Source organism: Cebus imitator, unplaced genomic scaffold, assembly GCF_001604975.1.
Source record: "Cebus imitator isolate Cc_AM_T3 unplaced genomic scaffold, Cebus_imitator-1.0 Scaffold11, whole genome shotgun sequence".
Classification (NCBI taxonomy): Eukaryota; Metazoa; Chordata; class Mammalia; order Primates; family Cebidae; genus Cebus; species Cebus imitator.
This window is the reverse complement of record NW_016107326.1, coordinates 11,661,071-11,675,481: the sequence shown is the minus strand read 5'-3', so window position 1 is coordinate 11,675,481 and position 14,411 is coordinate 11,661,071. Positions and strand designations below refer to the sequence as shown.

Here is a 14,411-nt window from a genome sequence, read left to right as displayed (position 1 = left end):
GGGGTTTCACCATGTTGACCAGGATGGTCTCGATCTCTTGACCTCGTGATCCACCCGCCTCGGCCTCCCAAAGTGCTGGGACTACAGGCATTTTAAGTATAATTAACATCATTCTCCTCAATAGGCTACTTGTGAAAAATCAGAGATTAAAAATCTGACCATGAACAGTCTATGTTAATTTGCAGACTACACTATCATGGGCATTAAATATTTTTTTAAACCATTAAAATCACAACAATATAGCTTTATTATATAGAAATGGCTAACAAATTTGAATATCCACTTACTTTAAATAAAATTGAAATAGACATTTGTTTACATGATGATCTGCTCCTCATTGATTGTTAGCCTTGCCTATGGATAGTATCTTTTATTTTTCTATACTGGTTATCTTTTAAAAAAAAAAAAATATATATATATATATATATATATATATATATATATATATATATATGTATTAGCTTTTTGAGTCTAGGCTTTTCAAATTTATTTATTCTGCTGACAGCATAAATAATAGGTACCTGGGCTTTTAAGTTAGCCTGATTTCAAATCCTGCTCCTTCAGTAAAAGTTGTGTGGTCTTGACAAAGTCATTTAACCCTTCCAGTCTAGTTTCTTCATATATAAAAATGAGTTCCAGAAACGAATAGTAATTGTAGTGCAGTCAGCCTTCCATATCCTCAGATTTTGCATCTGTGGATTCAACCAACTGCAGGTCAAAAATATTAAAAAAGAAACACAGTAAAAAATGACAGTACAACAATACAAAAATAATACAAATTTAAAAACACAATGTAACAATTATTAACATAGCAATTACAGGGTATTAGCTATTATAAATAATCTAAAGATGATTTCAAATATATGGACAGATATGTATAGGTTGTATGCAAATACTATGCTATTTTATATAAAGGAATTGAGCATCTGTGGATTTTAGTATGGAGAGGGAGGGTGTCCTGGAACCAGTCTCCGATGAAACCAAGGGACTGTGTCTTGATATTTAAGTGAAATTTATATCTTTGAAGTGTCAGTACAGTGCCTAAACATTATTATTAGCTAATAGATAATAACTAAGAATACCTACTGTTATCATTATTTGTAATCATCATAATTTGTACTATCGTATTGATTTCTGAATCTCTTTTTATCATGTACTTTCACTCTTTTTTATTTTTCATAGCAAAGTTTCACTTACACCTCTATTAAAAGCCTTACTTGTACAGAATCATCTTGTTTGAAGAATCCCTGCATGAAACTAGACTTCTTAGAAAATATTTTCTAATGCATATTTATTTTTCTATTTATAAAACAAGTCAAATGACAATGCTATTTTATAGTGAAATTTATTGTGAAATCATTGTCTTTTATTGCCTTCATTTGTAGTATTACCTTGCTCTCCTCAAATTTGTATCGCTATAAGTTAGTAACATCTATCTCTGCCTTTTATTTTCTATTCTACTATCATTTTGCTTTAATCAGTATTTCCACTTTGTGTCATGGATACAAGCAGTAATAAATCAAGACCCTTCCTTTGTTCTATTTTTTATTTTTTTAATGCTGATTTTATTTTTATTTGGACTGCACATTTGTTTACCTGCAAATAGTTGTATTTTTTCAGTTAATTTTCATGGTTATATTTATTCTGTATGTTATTCCTTTAATTTATCAGTATGGATCAAGTGCCAAACTGAGATAATTATTTTTCTAACCATTTTAATCATTTCATTGAGTCTACATATGTGGGAAAAGACCTCTTGATATCAGATTAAGTTCTGTGTGCATACTACTAGTTGACTGCCTACTATTGCCAGTTACTGTGCTAAGTGAATCATTTCAGTATCGAGCACCAGCAGTGTATTAGGTACTTTCATGTATTTTATCTCCTTTAATCTCATAACTGTGAGGTAGTTACTCATTCGACAGATATTTTTGATCAATTACAGTATAGTGTAGGGCCAATGAGTACTAGTGAAGGTGTATACATTTTTTTTTAGAGGGACAGAAACTTTTATTAAATGTCTATTGTGTTCTCACAACAATGCTCTGAGGTTGGTATTAATATTCCCATTTTAAGAAGGGGAAACTGAAACACAAAATAGTAATTGCTCAAGGTCACACAACTAATAAGGAGTGGAATTGGGACCTGAAGGCACATAGTCTGGCTTCGTAGTATGTTTTTAACCTTTCTACTTAATACAGACTTTTTGCCAAGTGAACAAATCAGTTACTTCATTTACATTATAGGGTATAAAAAACCAGCCAATAACTAAAAAAGGATACGGGTTAGGAAGTTAATGGAATTTTTTGTGAATATTATTTATGAAAATTATTCACAAGATAGACTGTTTTGTTCCTAGAGGCCTTCTGTGCTTCTGAAACACAGCATATGTTTCAGAATGTTAGCTGTGATTGTTTTTATGGGAAATTTTCTCAAGTTTAATTTAGATGTCTCTTCTTTCCATTTCTGCCTACCCCAATATGACCTCTGTGTGTGTGTACGTAGACTTGCCTTAAAAATAAAATAAGTAAAAACCCTTTTGAACCTACGCTTAGTGATTATCTGCCATGAAAAACAAGCACAAGTACCAGTGTGGGTATTTTATAGTATTTGCAAGACCATTTATTGCTAATTATATTAAATTAAGAGAATAGGTGAGTAAAGGAAGTTTTCATTTTCCTATGTCAGAATTTAAATGTGTCTAATGTTTGTGTTTGTATAGGAATACTTTTTCCTAATTGCTTATATAACAATTCACTATGAAGAATATTTTTGTGTCATTGCTAGAAACAGTACTTAAATCTTTTTAAATCTTTTTCCCTCCTTTTTTTTCTTTTTTAAATTAATGTGAAGGTATTTGGTAGCCTTAGGCTGCATTAAACCACTTTGTGATCTTTTGACTGTTATGGACTCCAAAATAGTCCAGGTGGCTTTAAATGGACTTGAAAATATTTTACGTCTTGGAGAACAAGAGTCTAAGCAGAACGGAATAGGCATTAATCCATACTGTGCTCTCATTGAAGAAGCATATGGTAAGTAATCAGTTAAAAATGTATAATTATTGACAATTCTTAACTGTCTTACTTTCCCCTTCCACTTCCCTACAAATTTTTTGTTGTAAAAGTACTATACTTTGTTTTAAGTTTTAAAATGTCACCTATAATTTTATTACCCTAACAATTTATTTTTATTATTTACTGTACCTTTTACACTGTCTTTATGCACAAATACTTTACATTGGCTTAATTGTATTGTATGTATAGTTTTATATTCTACTTTTTAACATTTTGGAGAAGCTTTACATTTCTACATAATATTTGTTATAATGGCCACATGTTTTATATATATATATATACACACACATATATATAGCTACAGAATTTACATATAAATACATATTTACATATATATTATATATTTAAATATATACATATTCACCTATATATTTATATATAAATATATATACATTTGCATACAATATATATACACATATTTACATATATTTACATGTAATACATGTAAACACATATGTATTTATTATACATGTAAATATATATATATGTGTGAATATGTGCATATTATATGTAATTATGCATTTATACATGCAAACATGTATTTATATTATATACATACATTTTTACATATATACATATATATATTTACACATAAACTAGATACATATTTACATATAAAAATAAATACATATATAAAATATATACATGTTTTTATATATATATATATATATAAATAAAATATATATGTACTTTTTTTCTTGAGAACACAGTTTTACTTTGTCTCCCAGGCTAGAGTGCAGTGGTGCTATCTCAGCTCACTGAAACCTCCGCCTCTTGTGTTCAAGCAGTTCATGTGCCTCAGCCTCCCAAGTAGCTGGGATTACAGGTGCACACAACCACACCCAGCTAGTTCTTGTTTTTAGTAGAGATGGAGTTTCACCATGTTGGCCAGACTGGTCTCTAGCGCCTGGCCTCAAGTGATCCACCTGCCTCAGCCTCCCAAAGTGCTGGGCTTACAGACATGAGCCACTGTGCCTGGCCATAATGTTATCTAATGAGTGAGGTTTTAGCCATTTGAGTGCAGGTTTAACCATAACCTGTTCTTGATCATTGGGTGGTTCCCAATTTGTCACTTTATGTATACCAAAATATTTATTTATTCCATGGAATTAATATCTGTGGATAAACTTTCAGGAATACAGTTGCTGAGTCTTAGGCACAGACTTCTTTTTAAGCTTTTGATATGTCTTCTCATTTTGCTTTCCAAAAGCCTGTTGCTGACAGTGTCAGTGGCATTGTATGAATCTATTCTCCCACCTCACACTTGTTTTGTTGATTTTGCTGACTCAGCAGATGTAAAATAGTACAGCAAGTTGCTTTTATGTACATTTTTTGGTTTATTTCCTACAGATAGTAGTATGTATTTTTCTTTTTCTTTTTCTTTTTTTTAATTTGAGATGGAGTTTCACTCTTGTTGCCCAGGCTAGAGTGCAATGGCACAATTTTAGCTCACTGCAACCTCCACCTCCTGAGTTCAAGTGATTCTTTTGCCTCAGCCTCCCCAGTAGCTGGGATTATAGGCATGTGCCACCATGCCTAGCTAATTTTGTATTTTTAGTAGAGATGGGGGTTTCACAATGTTGGTCAGGCTGGTATCGAACTCCTGACCTTGTGATCCCCCTGCCTCAGCCTCCCAAAGTGTTGGGATTACAGGCATGAGGCATCGTGCCTGACCAGTAGTATATGTTTTTCACGAGTTAGTCTATTTCCTCATCCAAATTGCATTTTTATATTACTTTGGTTATCTATTTGACTCTTTTTTTTTGGTAAAAATTTGAATTTTATTTTATAGTAGTTTATTTTGATAAGACTTTTCCCTTAGTTTATTTTTTATTATTTTTAGATCATTCATTGAATACGTTTTTATTTTAACAAAAGAAACCATGTTCATTGGTATTTAACATAAATAACTCAGTCTAATTTTCTGTTCTTTTGAAGTTTACAAAGTCATTCTCTTACAGAGAATGAAAATTAATTTTTTTATTTGCCAGGTTTTTAAAATTAGGTTCTTAAAACATTTAACTTGATCATATGGAATTTATTTCAGATAAAACATGAATCTAAATTGATTCTTTTCTTTTATTTGTGTTAAATATTTACTTTTCTATAGTAAGTGCTCTTACATTGTATGGCTGATTCAGACTTTTCTTTATGATTCTTAATGCCCATGACACCACTTTACTTTTCTTTCAAATTATATAACATCTCTGGCTAAGACATTACATGAATACAACATATTAGTCAATGATTTAAGAATATTGTCTTACTACGGTCATTATTTTGGCCCCAAATTAGACTAGGGTTTGGGCTGTTCTGTTATTGTACATAGATATGACTGCTTTGCTGCTTTTTTTATTCTATGATAATCTGATTGAAGTGATTTATCTATAATTAAATGAAATATATTTTCAGCACTACCCAGACTTACGTGTAGAGCTTTTTCTTGTAAGCAGTAAAATCGGTTGCTATAGATTCTCCTCATCCTTTCAAAATTAGGCCTTTCAGTTTCACTTGCAGATTGTAATTCTATTAAATCATACAACAGCCATATATTTTTTATTGTCTGGGTTTGCAAATTTTACACACTTATTTCATACTGATACTCTCTGGCTCAGCATGTTTTGATTTCTTCATTTGTTTTGTTGCTTTCCCTTTTTGTACTTTGTTAATTACTCTGGAAAGGACCTGTGGAGTTACTTAATAAACAACTGCCATTTTACAGTTGAGAAACTAAAGTGCAGAAGAACTGAACTTTCTTGGCCAAGATCATATACCTAGCAGGGTGGTGTCTGTGATCTTCTTACTCCCAGGCCTATGGTCCTTCTTCATCTCACACTGCCACATACTCTTATTCTTGAAGTATAAATCAGAAGTGATGGCTATTGATATGTGCAAAAATTAGATTAAAATAGCAGTTCCATTGCCAATGGGGTGATAGATGATGTTCACTTATTATTTTGATTTAAACATACACTGAAATTGTAGTAACAGTTTGTTTTTAATGTATACATTATATAATAGGTCTGGATAAAATTGAATTTTTGCAAAGCCATGAAAATCAGGAAATTTACCAGAAGGCATTTGATCTGATTGAACATTACTTTGGTGTAGAAGAAGATGACCCCAGCATTGTACCTCAGGTGGATGAAAACCAACAACAGTTTATATTTCAGCAGCAGGAAGCTCCAATGGATGGATTTCAACTTTAACTCGGTGGAGGAAAAAAAATTTATGGCTAAAAAGGGTAGCTTCAGGTAACTCCTCTTTGTTGCCAGTGTCAGTAAGAACTTTTGCTTTTTTACATAGAACAGAAAAGAGAATTTGACGCACTTTTAGAAAGCAAAATGAAGCAAAAATTTCCATTCAGATGCAACTTTTCATTGTAGTTTGTTGTTGTTTTAGTTTTGTTGTTGATGTGCCTGTATTTATATCTTCCATTGTTTGGATTTTTGTATCTATTTGTGAATAATTGAATATGCAACTATTTAGTAATTTAAGCTTGAAAAGGAGAACTTAGGTAAAGTATTACTTAGTAATTCTGAATTGTTTCAAGCATTCTTGGAAACTGCACATTAGCAGTACACCTATTGATAATTGCATTTTGGCAGTAAGTCTTACACACCCAATCTCTACTAAATCTACCTCTATCTTGAAGCAGAAATAAAAACAGAAAAGCTTCAGAAGCATGAAATAATGCAAATGCTAAATTAGAATGTGAAAATATTTATTACCTTAAATTACATATATCACTGTGCTGTAGGTTATATTTTGCAAAAAAAATTGCAACAGAAAACCTATAAAATTTATTTATAAAACATAGAAGAAATATTGTACTGATAATCCATTAAAATGTGGCAATTGTGAAGAGAGAAGCTGTTCTTCATGTTGAACACATTAAAAAGATTACTTTATAAAATGTTTAAATACTTGTGTTTTTAACATATGTGTTATGTATATTAGTATATTTTGTATTTCAACCAAATATGCTGCCATTTTGAAATAGTTTTATTGTTTCACTCATTGTTTTAAATAGCATCATGACAGAGATGTCATCATGAATCTAAAGTAGTGCTGCATATCTAAAATAATAACTTTAATTATTTCTCTGATTTTTCAGAGCAGTAATTGAAAAGTTTCATTTTCTATATAATAATAAGTTTAGGTACTTGAATGACAAAATTATCCTGAAAAAATAACCTAATGTTATTAGAAATGTGTTAAATTTTATTAAATGCATTTAACATTTGGATGCTAAATGATGATGATAATGAAAATTACTAAAGATTCTTTAATATGGTTCAAATCTATCATAGACTTTTTTTTCTTTTAGTAATACTCAGAGGGTCATACTGCTGCTTGTTATGAATCATAGATTACATTCATGTCCGATTGGTCAATATGTATGTTTTCTGATTTAACAGCAAAAACCTCTTCAAACTGAAAGTTTAAAAGAAAGGTTTCAATAGAAAAGTTTTATATATATATATATATATTTATTTATGTATACATATATATCTGTGTGTTACTCTCACAGTTCAACTACTGTCGAACTCAGTCTTTTAATTTATAGTTCTACGTAGCCCTTTTACATTTTCAATTATATACCTAGAATACTAATGTAAAACTTAGTTTACAACTATTTTAAGATGAGAACTAAGGCAGTTTTGATATGATTCGTGGTCTATTCTTTAAGGAAAGATTTCATTTATGACAGTATTTGTAATGTTTCTGCTGGAAATCAGAGGCACGTTCCAAGAGGAAAATATATATAGGAGTACTTTTAAAGAATATGTCACTTTGTAAATTATGTATCATGAAACTAAGCTTTTGACAAGACACTTAAAACCTACAGCTGTAAGATATAGGTTTAAATGGTGTCCCTAATGCTGACTGCGTCTGCCACCCCTTTTTTTATTATTGTTAAGTAGAAGATTGTATCTGTGCCCTTTTTTTTTCATAGTGGAAGGTATATAGTTGAGTATAAAATGGTTTTGTTTTACATTATCTATATTCAGAAAACAGGGTAGTTATATTAAAGCTTACCAAATTGGTGGTGAATTTATCAGATAAACATTTTTGTGGTGCAGATGGTTCTAAATTTCAGGTGACAGGGTATTCTACACTTTCTAGTCAATTAAAATTGATAATGCAGCATAATTCATAAACTAACCAGCTGTGCCTCCTTTTATTTTGAGGACCCTGTAGTCAATATAATAAATTTCTAAGCCCAAATTTTCAAACAGAATAGCTCTTAAAGAAGGAAAAATAATAAATATGTGTGTGTTCATGCATGCACACAGAATGACCTATGAAAGGAAACTTAAATTTTGCCAGTAAAACATATCTCTAAGTATGGACTATGATTATTCTTCATAAGCATTTAAGTACAAATTTATATTTATTCCCATGAATATGTTATTTGGGTAATTAATTTTAGATTTGATTGCAAAGAGCACTATATAGCAGTTGGGACCAGCTCTTGGCCTGGATTATTGTTATGAGTTTATTGGATTAAGACTAACAAATACTTAGTTATTAAAATTTTAAAAATATATATAGCTACTCTTTTCAAGTATACCATTTAAAATGCTCCATCAGGCAGAGCCCTGACCAGGAAAGAAAAAAAAAAGAAATGGGAAAAAGGAAAGAAAAAAATAAATAATATGCTCCAAAATGTGTTTTTATTAGTCTTCACTGGCCCTTGTGGAGGGAAAAATATACGTTTTTTAACTTGTTTTTCTAAGATTTGTTATATTTAAATCCAAGAGAAACTATGCCAAAAAAAAATATGTTATAAAGAGTAATGCATGTAGCATTAATGTAAATATCAAGAAAATACTTGAAAGAGTCCTTTTCATTTATTTAATTAAATTTGGTGTTTTATTTTGTCTGAATCTGAATTTCTCCTATTTAATCTATGCAAATTTGCTTGTTTTACATTTATAAGGACTTGACTCACTGGTGTGGTCTTTTTACTATGTCTTATTTCAAAAAGTTGTTTTAAGTGGTAGTGTCTTTGCATTATAGCGTCATTTGGTCAACTTACTGGTAACACCAGAACAAGAAAGCAAAAAAGTAATAAATTCTGCTGGCACAGAACTAACGTATCATTTGTAAAACCTATTTGCAGTTAAAGGTTGATTTATTGGATAAAGGACTAAAAGAAGCATATATTACCTTTGCCTTTATATTTTTCTTTTAAGAAGGAGCATTATGGAAAAATAAATATTAAAAAATCTTAGTGAATTTTTGTTGCTGTTCTCAATTCAGCAATCTGCCGGCTGCTTGTGAAACTGTGAAATCAAATTGTTCTTAATCCTTTATTCAGTTTAGTTTATAGCATTACTGTTTTATGAAATGTGACATTTTAGGAACCAATGTAATAGAGTTCTAAAAGGATAGTGTATGTTTAAATTCTGACTGGGGAGTAAGAAGAGAAAATACTCTTACCCTATTAATTAAAACAACTTTTGAGCAGTATGCAATATTATGAAATGTTACAGCACTATATTAAAAAGTAATAAAATATTTTAAAATTGCATTTATATAAATGTGTCCATTCCATTTTTAAGATTGTTGTTTCCTAACAGCACGAAAACAGATGCTATTATTGGTTAAAAATCCATTTACTTTCTAAAACCAACAAAGGAAATAAAATAGAATTATAAAAAATAGCTAATCCAAAACTAGAGAAAAAAAGAGAAAAAAACAAATGGTGGAACAAATAGCAAGATAGATCAAACTCAGTGATATCAATAATCACAGTAATTACTAGTAATTTAAGCATGCCAGTTAAGTGCACAGGTTATCAGTTTTAATAAAAAACTAAGGCCGTATTTTGCCTCTAAGAAAATGTTTTCAAGAAGCAAATTGGTGAAAAGTAAAAGGACGGAAATAAGATATACCATGCTATCACAAATCAGAAGTAAGTTGGAGTGGCCATATTAATATCAAAGTATATTTCAGAGCAAAGAATATTTATTGCTGGAGATAATGAGAGTCATTTGATAAAGGGATCAATTCATGATAGTCAATGTAGAAACAACTCAAATGTTCATTGGCCAATGGATAAATAAAATGTTATATTCATAATATGGGATATTACTCAGTAATAAAATGAAATACTGATATGTGTTACAGCATGGGTGAATATTGAAAACATTAGGCTAAGTAAAGAAACCAGATTCCATATATGAAATGTTTAGAATAGGCAAATCTATAGAAACAGAAATAAATTAATATCTAGGACTGGGGAGAATTGGAAATGGGAGGTGACTGGGTGCAAAGTTTCTTCTTTGGGCAATAAAAATATGATTTTCTAATAAATTCATAGAGATATGCTGCCATCACCATAAGCAAAAGCTCACCTTCTCAGTCACACTAGCCATATTTCAAGTGCTCAGTAGGGAGTGCAGTGCTACAGTATGTTTTTTAAATTGCATGAGAGTAACACAAAGTTTTAAATGCATATTTTACACCTCAAAGAAACCAATCCTTGTTCTTGGACTTTGCTGAGCAGCTAAGTCCTATAAATTTATCCTATAAATCCTAGGATCCGTGGATTTATAGTTTTCATCAAATTTGGAAACATAGCAATTATTTGAACATTTTTTCAATGCCAATCCACTTATATTAGTCTGCTCGAAATAGTCACACAGCTTATTAATCCTTTGCTCATTTTTGGTTATTTTTCATTTTATATAGTTTTCATTGCTTCATCTTCAAGTTCACTAATCTTGTCTTCTGTTGTGTCTAATCTCTTAACTCCGATAGTGTATTTTTTATATCAGACATTACGTATTTTATCTTTAAAAATTCAATTTGGGGCCGGGCGCTGTGGCTCAAGCCTGTAATCCCAGCACTTTGGGAGGCCGAGGCGGGTGGATCACGAGGTCAAGAGATCAAGACCATCCTGGTCAACATGGTGAAACCCCGTCTCTACTAAAAATACAANTCTCTACTAAAAATACAAAAAATTAGCTGGGCATGGTGGCGCGTGCCTGTAATCCCAGCTACTCAGGAGGCTGAGGCAGGAGAATTGCCTGAACCCAGGAGGTGGAGGTTGCGGTGAGCCGAGATCGCGCCATTGCACTCCAGCCTGGGTAACAAGAGCGAAACTCTGTCTCAAAAAATAAATAAATAAATAAAAATTCAATTTGGATCTCTTATATCCTCCATTTTTTTTAAATCATACTCAAGTTTTCCTCTGCTGGTTTGAACACAGCAAGTGTAACGATAATGGCTGTTAGAATGGCCTTGCTGTCATTTCTTGGTCTGTTTCTGTTTATTGATTTTTTTTATTATTTGTATTTTTCATTTGCATGCATTTGCATATTTGGATATATTTCTTTTTCTTAACACAAGTTACTATATGTGATCCTTTATAGGCTTGCTTTTGAACTTTAAAGCAGACACAGAACAATTTATTTTACTGCTGAGTCAGTACCATTCCAAGTACTCTGACACCCTATGAAATATAGGGGATTTTTCACTTTGGCTGGTGGAACTTAAAGTTATTTCTGACCATTGTGAGCTCCAAAAATTGTTTCCTTTTGTTCTTTCAGGTGATTCTTTAGAAGGTTTTGGGTAGTAGTCACATGTGGTCAGCAGTATTCAGCTGAAGACTCAAGGGGAATCCTCTGCAGATAATCTGGAGCAACCTGTGTAGTTTTGTCACATTTGGTATTCTACCTTGTGAACTCTATTTTTGTCCTCCCTGGCTCCCAACTCTTTCTCCCCAACTCAGAAGCTTCCTGCTATAGCTGGATTTCCCTTCCTTGCCCTGCAGTCTTGAAACTCTAAGCAGTAAGAGATGGAGCAGTCATAGAGTTGGCTAATTTGCTTTTTCTGTTTCACAGATCATGGTCCAGTCTAATGTCTGGAAACTGTTGCTTCATGTTTTTGCCCTGGTCCCTGTTACTCTGGTTTGGCTTGAAGCAGAAGCTAGCATACCAATCCATGTTCTTTTTAAAATCTCTGTTTAAAGTGGGCTTTTATCATTGTTCATATTGTTTTTTTGGTGCCTTTTTTTTTTTTTTTTAGCTCAGTCATTCTTGCTGAATTCAGTTATAGTGATTCTCTATTGTCTTTTTACTTATTTCTTTAGTTTTTGCTCTTAATTCTAGAATTTCCAGTCTTTTATTGTCTTTGGATTTATTCTGTAAGTCTTTTCCTGATTTCTTAAGGTTAAATGTTTAATTTTAGAAGGCTAAAAATTTACCTTGAAGTACCATTTCAGCTGCATTCAACAAATTGTTCAGCTGTAAGAATTTTAAGTTTTATATTATGATTTATTCATGACATGTGAATCACTTAGAAATGTGCTTTTAAATTTCAGACCTTAAAAATATTATGGCACTAACTTCTAAGTTGTGATGTGATTACATGTAGTTTGAAATTCATTGAAATTTGCTTTATAATCTTGTATGTGTTTGTTTTAGTGAAATGGCCCATGTGTGTAAGAAAAGAATGTGTTTTATCAATTGATTCATATCTTTTACATACTAGTCTGCCTAATTAGTTTCTAATTTGTCAATTTCTAAGAAAGGTGTGTTAAAATTTCCCAAGATGATTGGTGGGTTTTTAATTTTCCTTATAGTTTTGACAATTTTTTGATTTTTTTTTTTTTAATCTTTTTATTTGAGACGGAGTCTCACTCTGTTGCCAGGCTGGAGTGCAGTGGCACAATCTCGGCTCACTGTAACTTCCGACTCCCTGGTTCAAGCAATTCTCCTTCCTCAGCCTCCCAAGTAGCTGGGATTGCAGGCACACACCACCATGCCCAGCTAATTTTTGTATTTTTAATAAAGACGGGGTTTCACCATGTTGGCCAGGATAGTCTTGATCTCCTGACCTCGTGATCTACTTGCCTTGGCCTCCCAAAGTGTTGGGATTACAGGCGTGAGCTACTACACCCATCCCTTTTTTATGTTTTATGTGGTTTTTACATTATCTTGTGCATAGAAATTTAGAATTCTTTTTTTTTTTTAGGTTCAGATAAGAAGTTGTACATTTATGTGCTAAAAGAACAGACAATAGTTGACATTTTCAGAGTACTTGATAAGTGAACTTTAACAAAGGAGTTGAAACAACTGAAAATGTTCTCTTTTTGATCTTTGTGGTGGAAATGACAGACTTTTTCATTGAAGGATGAGGATACAGCAGCCATATTATGCCAAGATGAAAAATATCATGATAATATTGAAAGGTCAAGCATGGGCTTCCATGGTAAAGTCTTCTGTACCAATGCACTAGAGAATGCCCACCATCCAAAAAAGCAGTCAGTTGATGGAATGGAAGATTATTAAACCTTTGGTCTGGGATTTACTGTTAAAAAACAAACAAAAACAACAAAAAAAGAACAGGAAACAGTTAAGAAAATGATTTAACTGAAGGGAAACAATTTTTTTTTTAAAGCACTGTTATTAATCCCCATGACTGTCTCTCAGTCACAATTCCGGATTAAAAGAATATACTTTGTGTTTTAATGTTTTATGCTTTTTATGAAATAGTCTTTTATTTTCCCCCCTTATTGAACCACAGGAGTAATTATCTTTTCACCCACATACAGATGCTCGTCATAAATACATGAAAAACTTGTGTTTATCATGCAAACAACTAGCACCAAGAAATTATTTGCTGCAATTTAATGTCAAATAACATTACTAGGTAAGTAATTTTTTATATACACATATGAAAACACAAATGCAGATTTATGGGTCAGATGACAGTTATTCTTTTTCCTGTACACATGGTAATTAATTAACATTGCCTCAGAAATATATTAGAATACACTTTATGTGTCTATAGAATATACATTCATACATACAGAAACTCATGTGATGTGTATAGTTTTTAACAAATGCACTGGCCATTACCCATTCCACTGGAAAATATATGTATGAACTACCTGATGAAATGTAAACAGAAGTATTAAAGAACCACAAGTTTCTACCAATAACAGACATCTAAAAGCCTTGACTATCAAGAGAGAGTTCTTTTTTAAATAAACGTATTTAACCCAATTCCACTACCAGATAACACAGTTCTCCTTCATTTGATATTGATTTAAAATTTTCCAAAGAATAATCCTTCAATATTGTACATTGAAGCATATACATTAAAGGAAATTTAAAGTTACCACAACACTCTTTCTATGTGAAAATTGGGGACAATTTATATGAATAACATTCTGTTATGTAAGAAGGGGTATTCAAGTTACACCCATAAAACTGAGAAATCTGGCCTAGTGTTGGGGGTTTGCCACTAAGTTTTTTGTTGGGATTGGAAATTATGCTGGTTACTTTAAAAGGGCGAAAATCCTTTTCTTTCTTTTTT

General features: G+C 31.6%; 1 protein-coding gene across 2 annotated transcripts in view; it reads left to right on the top strand.

The window, feature by feature from the left end:
- The window catches only part of KPNA5 (karyopherin subunit alpha 5), a 62,600-nt gene extending 52,985 nt beyond the window's left edge, over positions 1-9,615 (top strand). For both annotated transcript variants that reach the window (XM_017497331.2, XM_037727573.1), the window contains 2 exons: positions 2,854-3,032; positions 6,096-9,615. In XM_017497331.2, coding sequence (XP_017352820.1) covers positions 2,854-3,032; positions 6,096-6,283 — 367 coding nt within the window. In that variant the 3' untranslated portion in view covers positions 6,284-9,615. The remainder of the gene's footprint in view (positions 1-2,853; positions 3,033-6,095) is intronic.
- The last annotated feature ends 4,796 nt before the right edge of the window (positions 9,616-14,411 follow it).